This window comes from Carcharodon carcharias, chromosome 13 (assembly GCF_017639515.1).
Source record: "Carcharodon carcharias isolate sCarCar2 chromosome 13, sCarCar2.pri, whole genome shotgun sequence".
NCBI classification, from domain to species: Eukaryota; Metazoa; Chordata; class Chondrichthyes; order Lamniformes; family Lamnidae; genus Carcharodon; species Carcharodon carcharias.
The window spans coordinates 137,550,199-137,572,000 of NC_054479.1; the positions used below are offsets into that span (position 1 = coordinate 137,550,199).

General features: G+C 40.6%; 1 protein-coding gene across 3 annotated transcripts; it reads right to left on the bottom strand.

Annotated features, from left to right (window-relative positions):
* Nucleotides 1-1,748: 1,748 nt before the first annotated feature.
* Nucleotides 1,749-21,599, bottom strand: atp5f1c (ATP synthase F1 subunit gamma). 3 transcript variants are annotated; one of them, XM_041203415.1, is made up of 9 exons: nucleotides 21,485-21,599; nucleotides 18,116-18,150; nucleotides 16,051-16,182; nucleotides 15,215-15,419; nucleotides 13,653-13,796; nucleotides 12,835-12,899; nucleotides 6,098-6,253; nucleotides 4,670-4,766; nucleotides 1,749-1,893 (listed from the first exon to the last, which is right to left on the bottom strand). In XM_041203415.1, exons 1-9 carry the CDS (start codon nucleotides 21,580-21,582, stop codon nucleotides 1,890-1,892), a joined length of 936 nt encoding a protein of 311 aa, XP_041059349.1. In that variant the 5' UTR covers nucleotides 21,583-21,599; the 3' UTR covers nucleotides 1,749-1,889. The 3 variants fall into 3 exon arrangements, with proteins under 3 accessions (XP_041059349.1, XP_041059351.1, XP_041059350.1); XM_041203417.1 differs by having other exon boundaries at nucleotides 21,433-21,540; XM_041203416.1 differs by lacking the exon at nucleotides 1,749-1,893 and having other exon boundaries at nucleotides 4,666-4,766.
* Nucleotides 21,600-21,802: the final 203 nt, after the last annotated feature.

The window sequence follows — 21,802 nt, forward strand, 5'->3', positions numbered from 1 at the left end:
CAGTTGAATGAAATAACAATTCCTAATACTAGAAACCATTGATTCCCACCACTCACAAAAATTATGCTAGATGTGTCCTTGAGTTTTAACCAATTGCAGGTATTGTTTCCACTTATTTGGATGGTATAGCAAACATAGACATGTACAGAACCGTATCAAAGGTGTTCTGCTGGTCTAGGCTGATTAAGCTTTCCTTCCTGTAACTAAATCATTACAGTTGAATGGCATTGTGCTCTATTAAGTTCACTTACCAGGATACAAACAGGTTCAATGTTGATGGTTTATCAATGAATCCTCAGTTAGTTACTTTAGAAAATATACCATCTCTGGTCATTTTCTTTCTTCTGTTCAGATTATGCTTAGATTAAGCTCTTATAAATTCTTAAGTATTCTATTGTGGTTTTCCTGGAAGTTTGGACTGATATCCTTCCAAAAGGTTGATTCCAAATCAACTGTTATGTACAAGTCAAGTCCACTAACTTCCTCAGCTACTTTGATTATACTATATAAAAAAAATACTGCAGATGCTGGAAATCTGAAACAAAAACAGAAAATGCTGGAAAAAGTCAACAGGTCTAACGGCATCTGTGGAGAGAAAAAAAAAGCTAACGTTTCGAGTCCTTATGACTTTTCTTCAGAGCTAAAGAAGTGATAAGGACTTGAAATGTTAACTTTTTTTTCTCTCCACTGATGCTGTTAGACCGGCTGAGTTTTTCCAGCATTTTCTATTTTTGTTTGTGACTTTGATTACACTCCCTTTCACCCTGCCTCTAGTAGGAAATTGATTCTATTCTCCCATCACATTTTCCAACAATGCTGCTTTCCACACCAGAGCTTTCAAAATGTCTTCCCTTTTCCTCAGCGAAGGATAATCTTCCATTGTGGTTGACAAGGCCCTTGAGTGTGTTCATCCTAATTCTGCCCTCGCACCTCCATCCCAATACCACGAAATATCCCTCGAGTCCTCACCTTCCACCCCACCAGTCTCCACATTCAATAGCTCGTTCTCCACCATTTCCATCGCCTTCATCCATCCTCTTTTTAGTATTCTGAAGGAACCACTCCCTCTCTGACACCCTGGTCCACTCTTGCTTCACCCCAAATACCTGCAGTGTTTCCCTGGCACCTTCCTATGGAAGATGAATAGTAGATGAAACACCCGTATTTCACTTCCTCCTTGTCCAACGCCCAAGGTCCCAGACGGTCCTTCTGGTTGAAACAGAAGTTTACTTGTACTTCTTCCATCTTAATATACTGTATTTGCTGCCCACAATCTAGTTGCTTCTACACTGGGGAGACCAAATGTAAATTAGGTGACTGCTTTTCTGAACACCTCCATTCAGTCACAACTACTGCGTGTCTAGTCATTTGCCACTTTAATTCTCCATCTCATTCCCACTTTGACTTCTTCATCCTTGGCCTCCCAAGTTTCATTAAAACTCAGCCCAAGCTGAAGGAACAGAACCTCATCTTTCTGTTAGGTAATTTACAGCTTTCTGGAATTAACCCCGAGTTTATGAACTTTAGACCCAAACAACCGCTCCCGTTTTCTATCAGATGGCAGGTACTCCCCATGGCTTCCTTTTCCATCAACCAAGGATACCCCCTCCATTGTGGTTAACAGGGCTCTAGACTATGTTCATCCCACATCCCACACTTCTGCCTTCGCACATTCTCCCTCCCAGAACCAAAACATCCCTTATGTCCTCACCACCTACCCCACCAGAGATAAAAATGCAAAGGAACCATTGACTGTGTAAGGTTTTTATTGTATTATAATTTACAAACTTTAGAAGGTTCCCATTAATTAGACAGAAACACTGTCCATCATCTTCGAACAGAAACATGTTTTTATGCATTTCCACTGGTGTCTTTCTGGAGCATCATGTTTACCTGCAAAATTAACACAATGTAATAAGTAACTGAACTTCTCAGGATTAGTTCCATGAAGGGCAAAGTACAATTCCTATTTTTTCATCTCACCACTAAGATGAGTTTCTGACAGTATAAAAAGTATGAAATATTTACTTTCAAATCTATTAACAACTATAGCGCACAATCAGGGCAGATTAGAAGTGTCTTGCTTCTGTATTTTTTAAAAATTGCTTTTGCACCATTAAATTTATTTTTTGAGCATTTCTATTATAATGACTTGCACCATGGAGTTGTGCTTCCAGTGCTTCAAACTGCAATTCATGTATTTCCCATTTGTGATCAGGAATTGGTGCTTAACCACTCCTGGTTGCAATGCTGGACTAAATTTGTAACTAAAATTGTGCTGGAGAAGAGATTAATTTCTCTTCTTTTCAATGACTTAAACTAAACATCTAGCAGGCAGAATAGGAAGATCTATTTCACAAGTTACTACCAGGTACTGTATTTTTAACATTGTCCATTTTTGCCACCTGTACCAATATAAACCATTACCTCTTTGTGGTCCAAAAAGGCTGCTGCAAGCTTAAAAACTCCTTGTAATTGCAGAAAGTAAAAAAGGAAATACAATGATTCATGAAGCTATACATGCAATTCAGTCATGGTTAAAGTTAAGCCCACAGCAGCAAACAAAGACAGGAAGCCAGATGCATAAAGCGATGTAATTTAGTCACAACAGCACTCAATGTAATATGAAAATGATAAGCAAAAACACTATGTGAAATGCACAAAGCCACAAATGAAACTATACTGCATGTAATTTAAAGCCACACACAATAAGAACAGAATTTATACAGTGACAAATTATAGTGAAAATAAAGTGAAACCAAAGCTAATTTGATAGTACACATCCACCTATAATCCTATGCCCCAACGGCAAAATGTGACAAGTACACAATACTGCAGGACGACATGGATTAACTGGCACTATGAGCAGATAGGTGGCAGATTGAATTAATTACGCAAAAGAAATGTGTGAAATACTACATTTGTATAAAGAAGAATAGGGAAAAGAAGTACACCTTAAACGGTAAAATATTTAAATGGAGTAGAAAGCAGAGGGATTCCCACTCTCATCCGAGGTGGCAAAGGGGTAACGGGAGAGGTCTTCAAGATTATGAAGGGTTATAAACAACATTGCTTGCAGCGATCAAATTTAAGAAAACCACAGAAACCATAATGGGTGGTTTGAAAAGTTCTTTTTCTGAAATTCCCAGGTTTAGCCAGTTGTCATCCAAAGCTCTACTGCCCTGGTGCTCACTCACACCAAGTCCCATTCATTTTTTTATTCGTTCATGGCACGTGAGTATCTCTGGCAAGGCCAGCATTTATTGCCCATCACTAATTGCCCCCAAGCAGGAGATGGTGAGCCACCTTCTTCAGCCACCGCTGTAGTTCATGTGGTGTGGGCACACCCATAGTGCTGTTAGGGAGGGTGTTCCAGAGTTTTGATCCTGCAACAGTGAAGGAATGGCAATATAGTTCCAAGTCAGGATTGTGTGTAGCTTGGGGGTGAACTTAAAGGTGACGGTGTTCCTCTGCGCCTGCTGCCCTCATCCTTCTAGATGGCAGAAATCACAGCTTTGGGAGGTTCACCAACACCTTGTGCCCGCTGACCTACACTAGCTCCTAGTTAAGCAACACCTCAATTTTAAAAATCCTATTGTTTTCAAGTCCCTTCTTGGCCTCAACCCTCTTCTAGTTTTATTTTCCTCCATCTTTACAATCCTCCAAAATATCTCTAATGCCCCAAATCTGGCCTCCTGAGTATCTCCTATTTTTAATTGCTAACTGCTGGCAGCTGTGCCTTTGGCTGCCAAGACCCTAAGAATTCCATCCATAAACCCCTCTTTCTTCCTTTAAGATGCTCCTTAAAACCTGTCTCTTTGACCAAGTCTTTGGTCATCTACCCTAATATCTCCTTCTGTGGCTCAGTGTCATATCATTTGGTAACACTCCTGTGAAGTGCCCAATATTTTATGACATCAAAGGCCCTATATAAATACAAGTTTTGATGTTAATAAGTGCCCATAAACTCTTGTTTCAAGGGAATTTTATAGTTTTTAAAGGAGGAATATTAAATGATATAGGGAGCGACCAAGTGCAATTACAGCAGTAGGTTCCTCATATAGAGAAATGCACTATTTGTCAAGTTGAGTTTTTTGCCGATTCAATTTTATCGTTCAAACCGATTCCAATTTCGGAAGGTGTTACCACAAATAGTTGCAATTAGTTTTCATTGGAACTGAAAAGCAAGCTCAATTATAAATGACATGCCCCATCATGGTCTCTTGGGTAGGGAATGAAGAGGTAAAGAAGGCAAAAGGTAGAAAGAGCAATGACTTTTGCAGTTAAATGCACAGACATCAGACTCAATGTAAACACAATGTCTTGCTTCACAAACTCAAACGTTATGACTTTCAGAACATAATGGATCAAAATACTGTTTGAATATATACCATAAACACCCTAGGGCTACACAAAATTAAGAATACTAAGTGTGTAACAAAACTCCTGGCCTTAAATTTAATCCTGACTTAGTTATTTTTGAGTAAAGTTTTTGTATCCTGGTATCTAGATTTCACATTATTGAGTTCTCATTTTCCACCTTCACCCCCAATTTGTTTAGGGTACATATTTCTTATACATTGCTCACTAAACCAATATTATTTTCCATAAAGGAAATCATATCAAAGTATCCATCATACAACAGGTTCATGTTCACCATAATACTTACAGAGCAGCAGCACCGGAGATAATCTCAATCAGCTCCTTGGTAATGACAGCTTGGCGAGTGCGATTAAATGTCAATGTCAGCTTGTCAATAATGTCAGCTAAAAAAATTAACAATTTTATTTAAGTGTGTTAGTTTACTTCGCTATTTGCTCTTTCCTATATCCAAGATCTGGATTATTAGCTGCTGACTCTCTCAGTAAAATAACACTCTGTATTTGCATAAAAAGAAATACCAAGTTGCTGATTGTGATTTGCTTTCACGTTGATTCCAGTTCCTAGCTCAATTTTTTAATCTGCTTGGTTTTTGGAGATTTGTGGTGAGAATCCGTGTCAGTGATTTTCCCTTTTCTGGTTTCATAAGAGGCACACAACATTGTGGCAAAGGATCTGCTCCTGATCTCTCTGCTATTCTCTATTCTGAAACTCGGGATAAGGAGATACATAAACTGCTGTGCAAAATGGGAGGGAAGAGGGGGTTGCAAGGAGAGGACGTACTACTCATCCTGAGAATTTAGCTCAATCCTCGTCAAAAGCAATTGTTTTCTGCTCAAAACTTGAGAGTAGGGGGCAGAGAATGGAGAGAGAAAAACCATGTGAACCAGAATGCCAGTGCTCCAACTACCATGCGAACACAATTTCTTACATACTTGAAAATCTGCTGTACAAACTAACACCTGGTGTGCAACATGTTGAATCCAAGTCAAATGACCAAGAATATAAATGCCACTGAAAAGCCATATTGCAGGAAGCAGAGAAGGCAGCCAAGAATATGAAACAATGGATAGTTTGGGCCATGTGTCTTTTTCCTCTTAATTGTTTTTCAATTTAAAGATGCATGATTCAGGAAATAAAGTATCTTTATGAAATAATCTCCCTCACTACAAAGTCAGCATTTGGATCATAAATAGCAAAATATGCAGCCATAAAACTAAAGCTGAAACCCGCCATGCCATCCAAAATGTCACCACCCAATTTAAGGAAGACAACTAGGGATTTTGAGGTTTTTCTCCCCGCCAAAAATAGTTTGGATGTAGGGGAAGATCACCCACCCCTCTCCTCTCACCCCAAACTGCCTCAGAAGGTATTGACTTTTTATTGGCTTTACTACTGGCCCAGGCTGTTCTCCAGTATTATGCTCCAATGGCTATCACTTATGAGTGCACTGACAGTATCAACAGACCATCCCATCATGATCAATCCTACTTCCAACTTCATCTCAATGCTTCCATACAAGGATACTGAGTCATGATCATAACAAACAGCTGCTCATTTTACTCTCAGAAGGAGCACAAGAGAGAGTGTTAATTTGACACATACTAGGTATCAATGTGACACCTTCCTGATCTATAAAAGCTCACGCACTCTCTGGGTAAATTTGGAGAACCATTAGGAAAGATATATTTTTGAAATTATCGTAAAAATTTCTTACAAGCGTTCTTGCTGGCACTATCCATAGCGGTCATCCTAGCACTCTGCTCGCTTGTAGTGGATTCCTTTAAGCTGAAGTAAATGATGTTGACCAGTGAGAACTCCTGGTAGTTTCGCAGGACATCAGCATCAATGTCATCATAAACACTCATGTTCTCTAGAAATAAAGTCAAAGGATTAACAATTAGGTTATCACAACATATTTGGCAATGATACAAGATGTGAAAATAAGGACCAAATCCAAATTAAGTTCATAAAAACAAAAAAACTGCGGATGCTGGAAATCCAAAACAAAAACAGAATTACCTGGAAAAACTCAGCAGGTCTGGCAGCACCGGCAGAGAAGAAAAGAGTTGACGTTTCGAGTCCTCATGACCCTTCGTCGAAGGGTCATGAGGACTCGAAACGTCAACTCTTTTCTTCTCCGCTGATGCTGCCAGACCTGCTGAGTTTTTCCAGGTAATTCCAAATTAAGTTCAACTTGATGCACTTCCATGATAAATGTAGAACAGCCGGATAAATATTTTCTACATGGATAATTAAAGATATAAATACCAAACTACATTTGAGCTTTATGATAGTGCTTGCTTAATGTGCTTGGTGTGGGATTAACACAATTCTGCATAAACATGTTGGCGATGCTCAATCATAAACAGTTTGCATATCCAACATTGAACCCAGCTAGATAAATTCAAAAGCAAACAATTACTAAAGTGGCTGGAAAGTATTTTAAGTAATTATTTTTCTCCCAATTGTTACAAGAAATTCAAATACATCTTCTAGCCAGAAGACAGCAACTCTAATACATGGAAGTTCCATTGATAAGTGGCTCTCAATACTGTGAACAATCTGCAGCCTTCTTGGGTCTAGATGCAATACAATTTTTAAAAGTTTGATAGGTCCCCAACTGTATTGAAAGTTATCCACTGAAGGACTCACTGTATGCATGGATAAGTTGACCCTCTTTCAAATGCCCACTTTAAAGTTGTGGTTGTGGGCTACTGTTTCCCCTCTCTACATACATTATTGGTCCCTAGTCAAAGGAATATATGTGCATTCAGTCACTACAAATGAAGCAGTCTACTATGAATTAGATTGAGAATGGAAGACATAGGCCATGAACTGTTATGTAATCCAGTATCATACAAATTTACACCACAGATGGAGGCCACTTGTCCCAATGTGTCAGTGCTGGCCAAAAAGTTATTCAGCCTAATCCCATTTTCCAGCTCTTGGTCTGTAGACTTGGATATGCACTTTGTGGCGTAACATACAAGTACTTTCTAAATGCAATGAGGGGTTTTACCTCTACCATCCTTTCAGGTAGTGAGTTCCAGACCTGCACCACCCTCTGCGTGATAAAAATTCTCAACTCCTCTCCAATTCTCCTACCAATTACTTTAAATCCATGCCCCCTTGGTTATTGGCCTATCTGCTAAGGGAAATAGGTTCTTCCTATTCACTCTTTTCTAGCTCCATCAATTTTCTATGCCTCAATTAACTCTCTCCCCAATCCTCCTCTGTGCCAAGGTAAACAAGCCCAACCGATCCAACTTTTTCTCAGTTAAAATACTCCGGTCTTGGCACAATCTTCATAAATCTCCTCTGTACCATCTCGAGTACAAACATCCAAGAGCATAAGAAATGGGAGCTGAAGTAGGCCATTTGGCCTTTCAAGCCTGCCCCTCCCATTCTATAAGATCATGGGCTAGTTTCTACCTTAATTCTAACTTCCCACATCATCTCCAGATCCCTTAATTCCTTTGGTATCAAAAATCTATTGACCCCTGTCTCTAACACATTCAACAACTGAACATCCATAGCTCTCTGGGGTAGAGATTTCCAAAGATTCATAACCCTTTGAGTGAAGAAATTTCTCATCTCATTCCAAAATGATCAACCACTTCTTCTGAGACTATGACCCCATGTTCTAGAATCCCAAGCCAAGGGCCTTGTCAACTCACATCCTCCTTGTAATGCAGTGACCAGAACTGTAACGTGTACTCCAGCTGAGGTCTAACTTGTGTTTTAGTTTTTCCAGTATAACCTCCTTGCTCTTATATTCTATGCCTTGGCTAATAAAGGAAAATATCCCAGATGCCTTCTCAACCACCTTCTTTACCCTGTCCTATTATCTTCAGGAATTTCATGCACTTCAAGGTCTCTCTGTTCCTCTACACTTATTGGGCCAGAACTTCCATGGAGTGGCAGTCACAGTTGGATTGCCACTTCACCCCCATTTATCTACACTGAAATGCAGCTGCACTTTTTTCACATGACCTTCTGACTTGGACCTGGTGTGAACTGTTCAGGAATCCTCTGTCAAGTGCAGTAGAACCGATGCAAAGAAAGGTACACCTTTTTTATGGCACTAGCTGCCATAAAGCACATTTTTAAAAATTCATTCAGGGGATATGGGCTTCGGGCTTCACAGGCTGGGACAGCATTTATTGCCCATCCCTAGTTGCCCTTGAGAAGGTGGTGGTGAGCTGCCTTCCTGAACCGCTGCAGTCCATGTGGTGTAGGTACATCCACAGTGCTGTTAGGAAGGGAGTTCCAGGATTTTGACCCAGCGACAGTGATATATTTACAAGTCAGGATGGTGAGTGACTTGGAGGGGTGCTTCCAAGTGGTGATGTTCCCATCTATCTGCCATTCTTGGCCTTCTAGATGGTAGTGGTTGTGGGTTTAGAAGGTGCTTTTGAAAGAGCTTTGGTGAATTCCTGCAGTGCATCTTGTAGATGGTACACTGCTGCTACTGTGTGTCAGTGGTGGAGGGAGTGAATGTTTGTGGATGTGCTGCCAATCAAGCGAGCTGCTTTGTCCTGGAAGGTGTCAAGCATCTTGAGTGTTGTGGAAGCTATACTCATCCAGGCAAGTGTTGAGTATTTCATCACACTCCTAACTTGTGCCTTGTAGATGGTGAACAGGCTTTGGGGAGTCAGGAAGTGAGTTACTCATCACACGATTCCTAGCCTCTGACCTGCTCTTGTAGCCACAGTATTTATGTGGCTGGTTGAGTTCAGTTTCTAGTCAATGGTAACCCCCAGGAGGTTGATAGTGGGGGATTCAGTGATGGTAATGCCACTGAACAGCAAGGGTTGATGGTTAGATTCTCTCTTGTCGGAGGTGGTTATTGCCTGACACTTGTGCGGCACGAATGTTACTTGCCACTTATCAGCCCAAGCCTGGATATTTTTCAGGGCTTGTTGCATTTGGACATGGACTGCTTCAGTATGATTCGTCACAAATGGTGCTGAACATTGTGCAATCATCAGCGAACGTCCCCACTTCTGATCTTATGATGGAAGGAAGGTCATTGATGATGCAGCTGAAGATGGTTGGGCTGAGGACATTACCCTGAGGAACACCTGCAGTGATGTCCTGGAGCTGAGATGACTGACCTCCAACAACCATAACCATCTTCCTTTGTGCTAGGTATGACTCCAACTAGTGGAGAGTTTCCCCCCCCGCCCCCGATTCCCATTAACTTAAGTTTTGCTGGGGCTCTTTGATGCCATTCACAATCAAATGCTGCCTTGATGTCAAGGGCAGTCACTCTCACCTCACCTCAGGAGTTTGGCTCTTTTGTCCATGTTTGAACCGAGGCTGTAGTGAGGTCAGGAGCTGAGTGGCCCTGGCAGAACCCAAACTGGGTGCTAGTGAGCAGGTTATTGCTAAGCAAGTGCCACTTGATAACGCTGTTGATGACCCCTTCCATTACTTTACTGTTAATCGAGAGCAGACTGACAGGACGGTAATTGGTCGGGTTTGGTTTGTCCGGCTTTTTGTGTACAGGACATACCTGGGCAATTTTCTACGTGGCCGGGTAGATGCCAGTATTGTAGCTGTACTGGAACAGCTTGACTAGGGGTGCGGCAAGTTCTGGAGCACAAGTCTTCAGTACTATTGCCGGAATACTGTCAGAGCCCACAGCCTTTGCAGTAACCAGTGCGTTCAGCCTTTTCTTGATATCATGTGGAGTGAATCGAATTGGCTGAAGACTGGCACCTGTGATGCTGGGGACCTCCAGAGAAGGCCGAGAGGGATCATCCAGTCGGCACTTCTGGCTGAAAATTGTAGCAAATGCTTCAGGTCAGGAGTGTAGTCAGTCAGGAGCTGACGGGTAGTCGGGGGGTGTCTGGAGTCTAGTAAGGGGCTGAAGGGTAGTTGGGGTTGGGGTCAGGAGGGCAGCCATAGGCAGAGAATTGAGAGAGAAAAACCATGTGGCCCAGAATGCCAGTGCTCCAACTACCACACAAGCACCATTTGTTATATTCTTGTAAATCTGCTGTACAAACTATTATCAAACAGCTGGTGCGTAACGTGTTGAATTCAAGTCAAATAACCAAGATCATAAATGCCATATTGCTGGAAGCAGAGAAGGCAGCCCAGAATATGAAAGAGTGGATGGTTTGGGCGAAGGTAAGTTGGGGGTGAAATGCGGGTTTGGGAGCATAGCCACTGGGCTCAGGAGGGTAGGAAGTTGGTTGGAATGGGGCGTTCGGAAGAGTAGCTGGGGGAGAGGGGTTCAGCTGGGTAGTGGGGTTGGGGGGTGGGGGGGGGGGGGGGGTGGGGGGAGGGGGGGGGTGGGGGGGGCTGGGGAGAGATCAGGAGGGTGGTCGGGGGGTGTAAGGAGGGTGGGCCGGTTAGGAGTCGGGAGGGTAGTCAAAGACAGGGCTGGGTGTGGTCAGTACTATCGTTACCCAGGAGTTAGAAGTGGTTTAAATTCTGTGAACTTCTTCTGAGTAACTATTCCTGTAAGACAGTCAGAACCATCCAAAGACTGTGATTTAAATCAGAGTATCACATGGTTCCCAGTACAGGGTAATTGCCCAACGGAAATTTGAATTTCCCAAGAAACTGTCATGTAATGTATTTGAGGGCTTCTGGAGGGGTTCCCGCAGTGCATCTTTGGGGTACCCCCTGGATATGACGTCCCAGATATTGGAAGTTATGGCCATTATTTGTGTATTCCCTCACCTTTATTGCTCTCCCCAAATACATTACCTCACTTTTCCAATTAAATACTGCTTGACACTTTTCTGCCCAACTGACACCTTCTTGTAGTCTACATCCTCTTTCCTCACTATCAACCACATATTCAATTTTTTTCTCACCTGCAAAACTTCTTAATCATGCTCCCTACGTTTAAGTCTAAACCATTGGTATATACTAGGAAACGCCAGGGACCTAATATATCTGCGGAACCCCACTAGAAACAGCCTTCCCAGTCATAAATTCCCATCAACTATAATCCTTTGCTTTCTGACACTGAGCCAACTTTGAATTCAACTTGCCACTTTCCCCTGGTTCCCATGATCTTTTACTTTCCTGACCAGTTTGCTATGTGGGACCTTAAAAGCCTCACTAAAATCCATGCAGGCTACATCAAACTCCCTATCTTCACTGACTCTCCCTATTATCTCCTCAAAAAAATCACGCATGTCAGTCAAACCTGACTTCCCCACAAAAAATCCATGCTGATTGTCCCTAATTAACCCAGGGCTTTCTAAGTGAAGATTTATACCGTCCCTCAGAATTTTTTTCCGGTAATTTGTCACTACCAAGGTTAGGCTGATTGGCATGTAATAATTTGGTCTATCCCTTTCCCTCATAGTCCTCCCACCAATCCTCTAGTCAGAGGATTGGAAAATTATGGTCAGAGCCTCCATTATTTCCTCCCTTGCTTCTTTTAACAGCCAGGGTGGCAATTTATCTCTTAATATTTACACTCTCACTAGGTTTATACCATTCAATATTTCACACTCCTCCTCAACTATCACATCTGCATATCTCCCTCTTTTTTGAACACAGATGCAAACTACTCATTAAGAACTATACACACTATGCAGTACTTAGCTTTTGCTATCTAACATTCCTAAGCTTCCCTTTTTTGACAACCAGGGCTCTAGATTTGAGAGTTCCATCCTTTTCCACATTTGTTCTGAACTCTCACCATCTCCTCGAATGCCTCCCGTCACTCTGACACTAATTTACCTTCAAGAAGCTGTTTTCAGTCCACTAAATTAGAGCTAAGCTTAATAAAACTAGCCTTGCCCCAGTTGAGAACTTTTACTCCTGGTCTATCACTGTCATTTTTCGGCACCATGCTGTCTGGGTGATTTAACTGAGTTAACTTATGACTAAGAGCAAGATGCATTGCATGGTTCATCAACAGAATTTGCCTAATTGCATTAAAGTAATTTTTGAAACTCTAGAAAATACTTACCACCATACATGAAATAAGGTGACATGCCCTTTCTCTTCTACTCAAATCTATCCACAGGATTCTTTAAATATTTAAATGCGACAATAAGAGATATGACTCCCATGTCTGAACGATGAAGTATGCATGATGCAACAAGATACAATGAATTATACCAGTGTAGCTGTCTTGTTTTTATAATAAATTATGTTCCAGTCAAGCGAGTCATATCTCTGCAAGTATGACTACTGAAAGATTTATGACATTAAACTGTTCTCTATATTTCTCTTACAACTTATTAAAATACAAAATACAACCTTCTTAAAAGTTTTTTTTTGCAAAAGTTAAGAGTATAATGTACAACTATCTCTTCAGAGGTTATTTGTTTAGACTCAGTGGCAGTTCTCATTGGTACTACCAATGTCAACTATATATTTTGAAATCATATTAAGCTATCATGATAGAAAGTGGTAATTCAATAAGATGAACCATATTCATTTATCTATCTTACAGACAGCATGGTAACTTACCAGAATTTGTAAGTGTGTCAAAAGAGAAGACTGGTTTCTCCTCAGTCTTATAGGAAATCACAGACCTAAAAACAAGGATAAGTTATTTGTGGCAACATTTAAGATGCAGCTTGTAGGCACCTTTAAAAACAATTTAAATTTGCATCTGTAATTACGAAAATGCGTAGAGCTCGATATGGAGTAAAAGCCACATGACCCCAACACCCCAAGGTATTTTCCTTAATGGTGATCCACTTATTTCAACATCTTGCATTTATATAGCACCTTATGTCGCAAGAGGTTTTCTCCCCCTCTTAGCTGTCTAATGTGTCATAGATTCTGCATCAATAAACAGAAGACATGCGCTTCTTCAAATCCATCATGAAAACAATAATGCTAGCATCACAATTCTGGTATAAAGTATCCCAGTACAGAGGTTTGCACTGTTGTCATAATCGTGCAGGGATTTCCTTTTTGACCTTGACCACCATGTGCTGTGAGCAGGGCAGAAGCCAGACTGAAGGGATTGGAACAGGAAATTTTGAGAGAAATGGGCTCTATGCTGGGACGCAGTGCCATATTAGGATAAACAGATCTCAGCTTTTTATTTTTAGTGGGGTAATGGGAATGGTAGATTTGAAAAAAGGATGGAGGGAGGGGGGGTTTCTTAGGAAAACAAAATCATGAACAATGTGGCAGACACAGGGGCCAGGAAAGGTAAAAAAGTGGTTAAGTTGAATGGGGAGGCCAATCAAAGGTGCAGAAGGTAGAGCTTAGGAAGAACCTTTAAAGTAGAATTTATGCACTCTTTTAAACCAGTGGCCTGCCAAGCGACTTACTTAAATCTGTTGAATATAACAGAACCTTTATCAAATTCAAAGCCAGAGTTCAAGAGCTCAGAGGCAATAACTGAAGCATCACCAAACGTTGGTGGTTTCCGGCCCATTTCCTTGAACATCACCAGCATGTGCCTTCCATGTTTTCTACAATTTAAAACAAAAACTGAGTCAGACTCATTTGTTTTGAAAAGTTATACATTGCTAAATAGTTTCCCAACACATCTGCAGAATGTGGTTCTACAACCTCTGTAATCTTATCCTCATTGCCTCTAATTTATTAAACTATGGTACTGCTAAAATCAGTACTGGAATCTTTCCTTGCAATGACATGAATATTACAGCAATCATTTGGATGATTCAGCGTATAATTCTGGATTGCATTCAGTGATCAAAACCCCTCAATTTTTAGCTTAATATTTTGCAGGCAATCGGAAGAACTTCTCTAACCTTTTCATACTGCAAAGCTGAAGACACATTGCCTTCACTGTTACAAAAATAAAAATAGCTGGAAAAACTCAGCAGGTCTGACAGCATCTGTGGAGAGGAATACAGTTAACGTTTCGAGTCCATATGACTCTTCATCAGAACTAAGGAAAAATAGAAAAGAGGTGAAATATAAGCTGGTTGAGGGGGGTGGGACAGGTAGAGCTGGATAGAGGGCCAGTGATAAGTGGAAGCAAAAAAGAGATTGCCAAAGACAAAAGAGAAAGCAGGACAAGCAAGTGACAGATAGCCCTAGTGGGATTGGGGGGTGGGGGGAAGGATCGAAATAGGGTAAAAGGTGGAGATGAAACACCTTTTAGCTTCCTCCGACCCCAACCCCACTAGGGCTGTCACTTGCTCGTCCTGCTTTCTACCCTTAATGTCACCATTAGCACATTTCTTACCTAATATCACCACCGTCAACATCCCTTTGTCCATGACATCTTTGGCAATCTCTTCTTTGCCTCCACCTATCACTGGCCCTCTATCCAGTTCTACCTGTCCCACCCCCCTCAACCAGCTTATATTTCACCTCTTTTCTATTTTTCCTTAGTTATGATGAAGAGGCATACGGACTCGAAACGTTAACTGTATTCCTCTCCACAGATGCTGTTAGACCTGCTGAGTTTTTCCAGCTATTTTTATTTATGTTTCAGATTTCCAGCATCCGCAGTATTTTGCTTTTTCCTTCACTTGTTAGTCTGGCGTTAAGAATTTTGCACTTTGAGTAATGCAAATATTGAATCTAACATAAAATAGAGTCTAACACGGAAACAGAGTCAAGAGCAAAATCAGCAGCTCAGCTAGTTACAACGCAGGTCCCTAACTGGTGCTGGAGGAAAATAGTGAACATTTATGAAATACTTCTCCCTCCTAATATTATTGGGAGGTAGCAAGCCATTTAAAATGACAGATTAACATTTCTACTAAAATAGCAACAAAATAAATTAATGGTGTTAAATATTCATGCCACTAGCCCGCAATGTCATTTCAAGGCCAGTGTTTTAGCCAAGAGTAGATTACCAATGTCCTTTGTTATCAAGCATGAATATGTTCTCAGACTCAAAGCCAACACATACCTATACAGCAGTGCTCTCAGCTTCTCACCAATAGGTGCAATCTTAACCTCTTTTCCAGCAGCAGTCAATTGCTCTATTTGATTTCTTATGGCCTTAGCAACACTACTGTGGATACCACCACAGAGACCACGATCAGAGGACACCCCAATGATCAGGTGTCTGGCTTGCTCTTCAGGAGGTTGAATGTCTGCCTTGTCATATAAAGCTTAAAAAAGAAAAGGATCAATAATAAAACTTGTATTCATTTAGTGCCTTATCACATCCATCAAAAAAACTGAAAAACACCTTTTAGGGTCCAATCAATTCAAGTGCAGAGCCTTCTGTGTAAACAACCCAGAAGCTACCTTGCACAGCAAGTTCCTATAAATGCTAGCAAGACACATGCTCAGTTTTTGATGGGAATTGTTAAGGAATAACGGGTAGCAAGAATCTAAAAAGAACTTGAGCAATTCTGTGGAAACAATAAATGGTGCAGGCCATATAATGTACCAAAAGCATCTTGTTCGGGCTGTGCCTGATTACCAGCTCATTTATGGAATCTGCAGTTCACAAGTTTGACTAATATTCATTTGCAAATTAATGAAATAGTTCAAATGTTAAATTAGAAAACCAACTTTGATCTGGCAGGAATCACAGGCAGCATTAAGTGAATAGATTGATTCAGCCAACTTCAATCCCTCAGAGCCCTACACAGATAGGGCATCAATCAAAAAATAAACTCAATATTATTGCCTATAAATGTCATATCCATTAATAGGCAAGAAATCCCTTCCACAATCTCAATATTAAGTTGTCATTATTAAATCGTCGTAGTGCAGTTGCCTTTGTTATCATACCGAGAGCTCCTGTTCCATAAACTCTTGCTGGTTTCAGTTCTCTCTCAGCTCTTGCATATTTTGCTGCAGCCACCATTTTCATGGATTGGGTAATCTTTTGGATGTTTTTGATGGACTTCAAGCGCCTGGTGACTGAAAATAGGCAAATATTTAATCAGGTAGTGGTTTATCAGGGCCATATTTTTACAGTCCATAGCCAAGACTAAAATGCATTTTTCCATGAAGTCACCTTGATCTATCTGCTTATAAATGTCATGTGCCATTGTCACCAACTGTGGTTTTCTCTGGAAGAATATGAAAAGCTACTTGATGGCAAAAATATGTGCTTTTGATGGAGAATGTTTTCAAAAATCAAATAGTTAAACTATTCAACTAATAGGAGGCAATTCCTATTAGTGAAAAAGTCTAGCTGCACTCAGTGTTTTTGTTTCAATTAAGATTTTTTCCTATCTACCTGTACAACAATAAAGAAATAAATTTTGAAGAGAGCAGTTAAAAAAAATGTCAACTTTGTTCCTGTGTTTTACAGTGACTCATTCCTTGTTCCCAATAATTGGACCAAGCAGTCTTTTTGTTTAACACTGAAATTCAATATAAAAAGGAATTATTTTTTAAATCAAACTCAAAGCATTGCTTGTGCTCCAATGCTACGTTACTTTTTCAGACAGAAAACTGCTATACTTATTTTACTTTTGTTTACTCTGAACTTTACATGCAATTTTTAAGGTTTTGTTTGATGCATTATCATACGACACCATGAGCCAACCGGTCTCACTGCACTCCCGTCTTTCTCCCAAGGGTTTCCAATCTCACCACTTGAAGAACACGCTATGGAACCATCTCAAAAACAACACTTTCTCTCTGACGTCTTCAACAAGGATCCACCTCCAGGGTTTCGATCTCTCCTTCCAATGCTCCTCTCCCTTGAATCGCCACGTGCATTCACGCTCTGCCTTCCATACACTCTCAGATATCCAACCGTGCCAACAGAACACCGCTGCTTCACATGCCCACAGTAAGTAGTCACCAATCTTTGGCTGTCTCCTCAGACCTTCTGGCTTCTCGTAAGACCTCTTTGCCTTGATTCAGCTCTCCACAGCTTTCTCTCTAATTCGGAGCCTTTTCCTCTGCTCCTTACTTTAATTTCACTGAACAGGATCTGTTCCAGATTTCCTATCCCTGTTTCTTGACTTAGCTGATGTCTTGGGACCTTTTCCTGTTCCCACTCCCTGGTTTTGGGACTTTCTACTTCTCTTTTGGGACCTGCTCCCTGCAGATCCCTTCCTGCCTTCTCTGGCAGTGTCTATGGAATGCTCCTACCAACTGAACTCAAGCTGCTTTTCCATTTCTCTCCGTGTCTATGGGCTCCCTTGTTGCTAGGCAATAGCAGTGTTCCATACTTTGTTTTAACTTCCCTAAACCACTTCAAGGGTCATGAAACATCATTAAAATGCAGATATACAAACAAACCCACAGACTTGCAGGCAACATTTTCCTAGAAAAAAACCTCAATGCAACTACACCCAGGTTTCATCCTTTTAACCTACAAATAAAGGAATATAAATTAAACTTAAAGCTATATCTTGTTCCTAACAAAATGCAAATGTCAATCAGCAGTGTGATAGTACTGTATGTTTTAAAAAAAGATTATGGAAAATAATGTCATTTTCGGCCATACAAATATAGACAATTGCATATGCATTGAAGATATGCTCATCAGCTTCTGACAGCTGATAAAACAGGTGGTTAGGAGAGAGCCAGCTATACCATTACCATTTTTCCAAAAGTATATAGCAAAAAGCAGTCACAGCCAATAAGAAGCTCAAGTGGTGCAAAACTGCTGCTTCTACATGATCCCACCCACTATGAAACATAAAATTGATGCCAATTTAGCCAGTTATATCGCTCATCTTGTGAGCCACCAATGCAGAAACATACTTCAGTAAAGATATCCACTATTATTTCACCAAAGGAATTCTTGAAAGCCATGATACTATAAAAGTATTCAGGTTTAAGACAGTCACATGTGACTGTTCAGAAATAATGAAGAAAATAGGATACTCACTGTCCTTCAGAGTCGCCATGTTTCGGACTTGGCCCCTGTAACAATTGAAACCAGACTTTAGTAAAGCTCAACAGAAAGCACAGGTTATCTGAGGAGGATGGGGAAAACGTACCCAAAGTTTAAAAAAAAGACAAAGACTAAAAATCTTATCCAGCCTCTCAACATGGCAACGCTGGAGGAATGAGCTACTGTGATCATATCTATTGGCTGATTTTCCAGGACACATGCCTAAAACACACATCTGGGATACAGAAGGATAACCTCATATTGTTAAACTAAGCAAGGCTCACCTTGTTACAATTACTTAATCTGGCTACTTAGTGCATGAATTACCAAAGTAGAATTTCCTACATAATGATCATGGTATGTATTTAGCAGGACAGGTAAATGATGCTCGACTCTCTGCTTTGTTAGTACTTTTTGATGTTCCAAACAGCTCATGAAGACTAATTGGTCTTATGTTCACAGGAATATTTAAAGACACTTTTACTTGTTGCTGAGGTTCCAAAAGAGCAGTGCTTATTCAGATGATCACAACCTCAGAATTTCAGAAGTTCACACTGTCTTTCACTTGAAGGTTAATAGAAAGCAGTGTTTATTTTCTCTTTGATCTGAAAACCCATAAATAAAGTTTGATTAAACACACAACAGGATATATAGAGTTTATCACTATCACACTGTAATAAGTTGTCAATGGTGACAGTGTATTAATATAAAAGATGTCAATGGTTCCAGAAAGAGATTCTGGAGAACAGTTATATAGATAGAATTTATCACAGGTGGCCTCACATTAATTAGAATTTTTTTTCCTCCTTGTTCAGAATAGAACTAAACACCACAAATTCACTGACTTTGTGAAGATCTAAAAGATACAGAGACTGAATCATTATTGTATGTTAGTCTCTAAATCCATAAAGTAAATTATGCCATACAATGAGATTACTGGAAAGAAACAAAATTGATCCAAAGTACTGACATTTTACACTTTTGCTGTATAAGTTGTGCTTTTCTAAGTAGTTTGCTTTATTAATGGTCCTAGCACAACAATTTTGACTGATGATCAACTATAATGTAGCCAGGTTCACATGTGCAGTTGCAGCAGCACACTTGACCACATATCTCATCATCTTGTTAACTAGATACTCAAATAGTACCAACATCTTGATGCACAAAAAGGCAATTCTGAAAATCCTTCACTCTACAAATCAAGCTAATGCTTTCTAATGCTGCATGCAAAACTTAAAGAAAACTTTGTATATTCAACCCAACATTGAAAATAGTTTGCACAAGTTCATCACTTCAATATTTCCACACTGACACTGGGCAAATATAACACACCCTAACCCTACACAGCAGAAGTGGTCCAGGTTCAATTTCTGATCAGTATTAAATTAGCTAGCCTCTTTCAGATCAATAGCAAAGCAGTACAATTAGACGGAGGCAAATAAAACAGGGGTTCCAACTCTCATCACTATACTCGACAAAATGCTGGAAGTGTGAATAACAGAAGGGAACAAGGTAGGTCTTGACTGTTATGAGGAGAACACCAATAGCCCAGACTACTCAGTGCCCAAACATTAACATGTCGAACTGGCAAATTAATCGCCTGTTGCTGTCTTTGGTACTATATCCCAGGCAAAATCACCTCTTATGTGAAAGAATTAAAAGAAAATAATTGGACAGGAAAACTGCAACTTTTCTAACCCAGCTAAAGACATTCCAACACTTTTTGAAAACCTTGAAAGGACCTTCAAAGAGGAAGAAGTTTGGTAGTTACAAATTTTAAGACTAGTCAAAGCCATCATCATACTGGATGACCTGTGATTTAATAGATTAGCATTTTTCATTGTTGCATTATGTGAACATAATATGCTTCTGCTAAATATATTTCTTTTTTTTTTAACCTGGAACTGAAAACACAGACACTAAAGGAGGAAATCTAAAAAATCATTGACCCCACTCTCATATTGTACTCAATAGAGCAATTCAATGAGATAACTCTTGCTCCTGGTTCAATTTCATACGAGCATATGAACTAGGAGTAGGAGTAGGCCATTTGGCCCTTCAAATCTGCCCCACTATTCAATAATATCATGGCTGATCTGATTGTAACCTCCTAACTCGATAACCTTTCACCTCCTTGTTAATCAAGAATCCATCTAGCTCTGCCTTAAAAGTATTCAAAGACCCTGCTTCCACCGCCTTTTGAGAAAGAGAGTTCCAAAGACGAACCTCAAAAAAGAATTTCTCACCTGTCTTAAATGAGCTTTCATTTTGTATCACTAAATATTATATAATGAAATGTCCATCCAATAGCCTAATGGATATTCTAATGTACCAAATTAAAAAAAAACATTTTGCACTACATTTCCAAAGTAACATTTAGACTCATTGGCTGCTCTTATAAAAAAAAGTTACTTTGATTCCATGCCATAAACTTATTTATAATTACACCAAACTCAGTGAACAGCACAATGTTATTTTGTTTCAGTCAGTTAGCAGATTCATTTAAAATAAAGTATATGGTGAGGAACCGACTGCAACCCAAATGAAGAAAACACAGTATTTCACTTTATCTACAATGGTGAATAAAGAATGATGTGCACATTTTATAAACCACAACTGGATAACACTGATGAGCAGCCTCACAAAATAGCTTTCTTTCTATTTCACGCTTTAAAAGATTTGTTGCGTATTTCTAGCATTTTCTGTCTCAATTTTAGATTTCTCTGTCCAATTTATATGAAACCAAGGCCCGCCCCACATCTACCCTTTCAGGTGGGCACAAAACAATCCCAGGGCATTATTTTTGAAGTGAGGGGAGTATCTTGGCCAATATTTACCACTCAACAGCACAAAAACAGATTATCTGGTCATTCTCACATTGCTATTTGAGGGAGTTTGCTGTGAGCAAATTGGCTGCCAGATTTCCTGCATTACAACAGGGGCTGGCTGCATTTTGGGCGGGAGGTGGGGGGGGGGGGGGTCCTTTGGTCGTGGAAGGCGCTATATAAATACAATACTTTCATTCTATTTAAATCAATAAGGTTCTCCCATCCAGAGCAGAAAGGAAGAACTTCCCGAAAAGTGACTGGCATGGGAGCGCACACTAAATGCCATCCTGGGAAGGGGGGGGCCTGAAAAGAGGGGGAGTGCATTTCAAAGCCATGAAAGTCTTCCAGATCATTTTAAACCCACTGCACCAGGGCCTGAGGATTTCCTTTAGAAAAGGCCTTCAGCTTGGGGGGTCATCGACCAAGATCAAAAACACCGGGGGCATTACATCTTTCCCGAAGCTTAAGACAAAATATCCTTCCCTTATAAGGATGAGAAGCCGCCCTCTCGTGAGTGCGAGACTATATCCTTTACCATTGGGGCTCAAAGAGCAAAGCGGCTCCACTTCTGGCAAACATGGTGAATCCTCTCGGGCGGATGCGGCTGAAGGTCAGCGCGGAGCAACCGCGCATGCGTCACACCCCCCCCCCCCCCCCCCCCAACCTCCGCCAGGGGTCACGTGATCCGCAGCCACACCTCCTCCTCCCCCGCGGATTGCCGCGTTGAATCCCGGGAGCTGTAGTCTTCCCCTGCCGCCGATAAATCGCGACTAAACGGGTGACCAAACTACAACTCCCGGAAAACCCTTCGACAAGTTTCTCCACATCACACTACCCCACCCCCACCCCCCCC

Coding starts and splice junctions, on each gene's coding strand:
- atp5f1c (XM_041203415.1), bottom strand. CDS start 21,582: ATGCGCGGTTGCTCCGCGCTGACCTTCAGCCGCATCCGCCCGAGAGGA. Junction 18,151..21,484: donor TTGCTCTTTGAGCCCCAATG/GTAAAGGATATA, acceptor CAATTGTTACAG/GGGCCAAGTCCGAAACATGG. Junction 4,767..6,097: donor TAGTGCCAGCAAGAACGCTT/GTAAGAAATTTT, acceptor TAATTTTTTTAG/CTGACATTATTGACAAGCTG.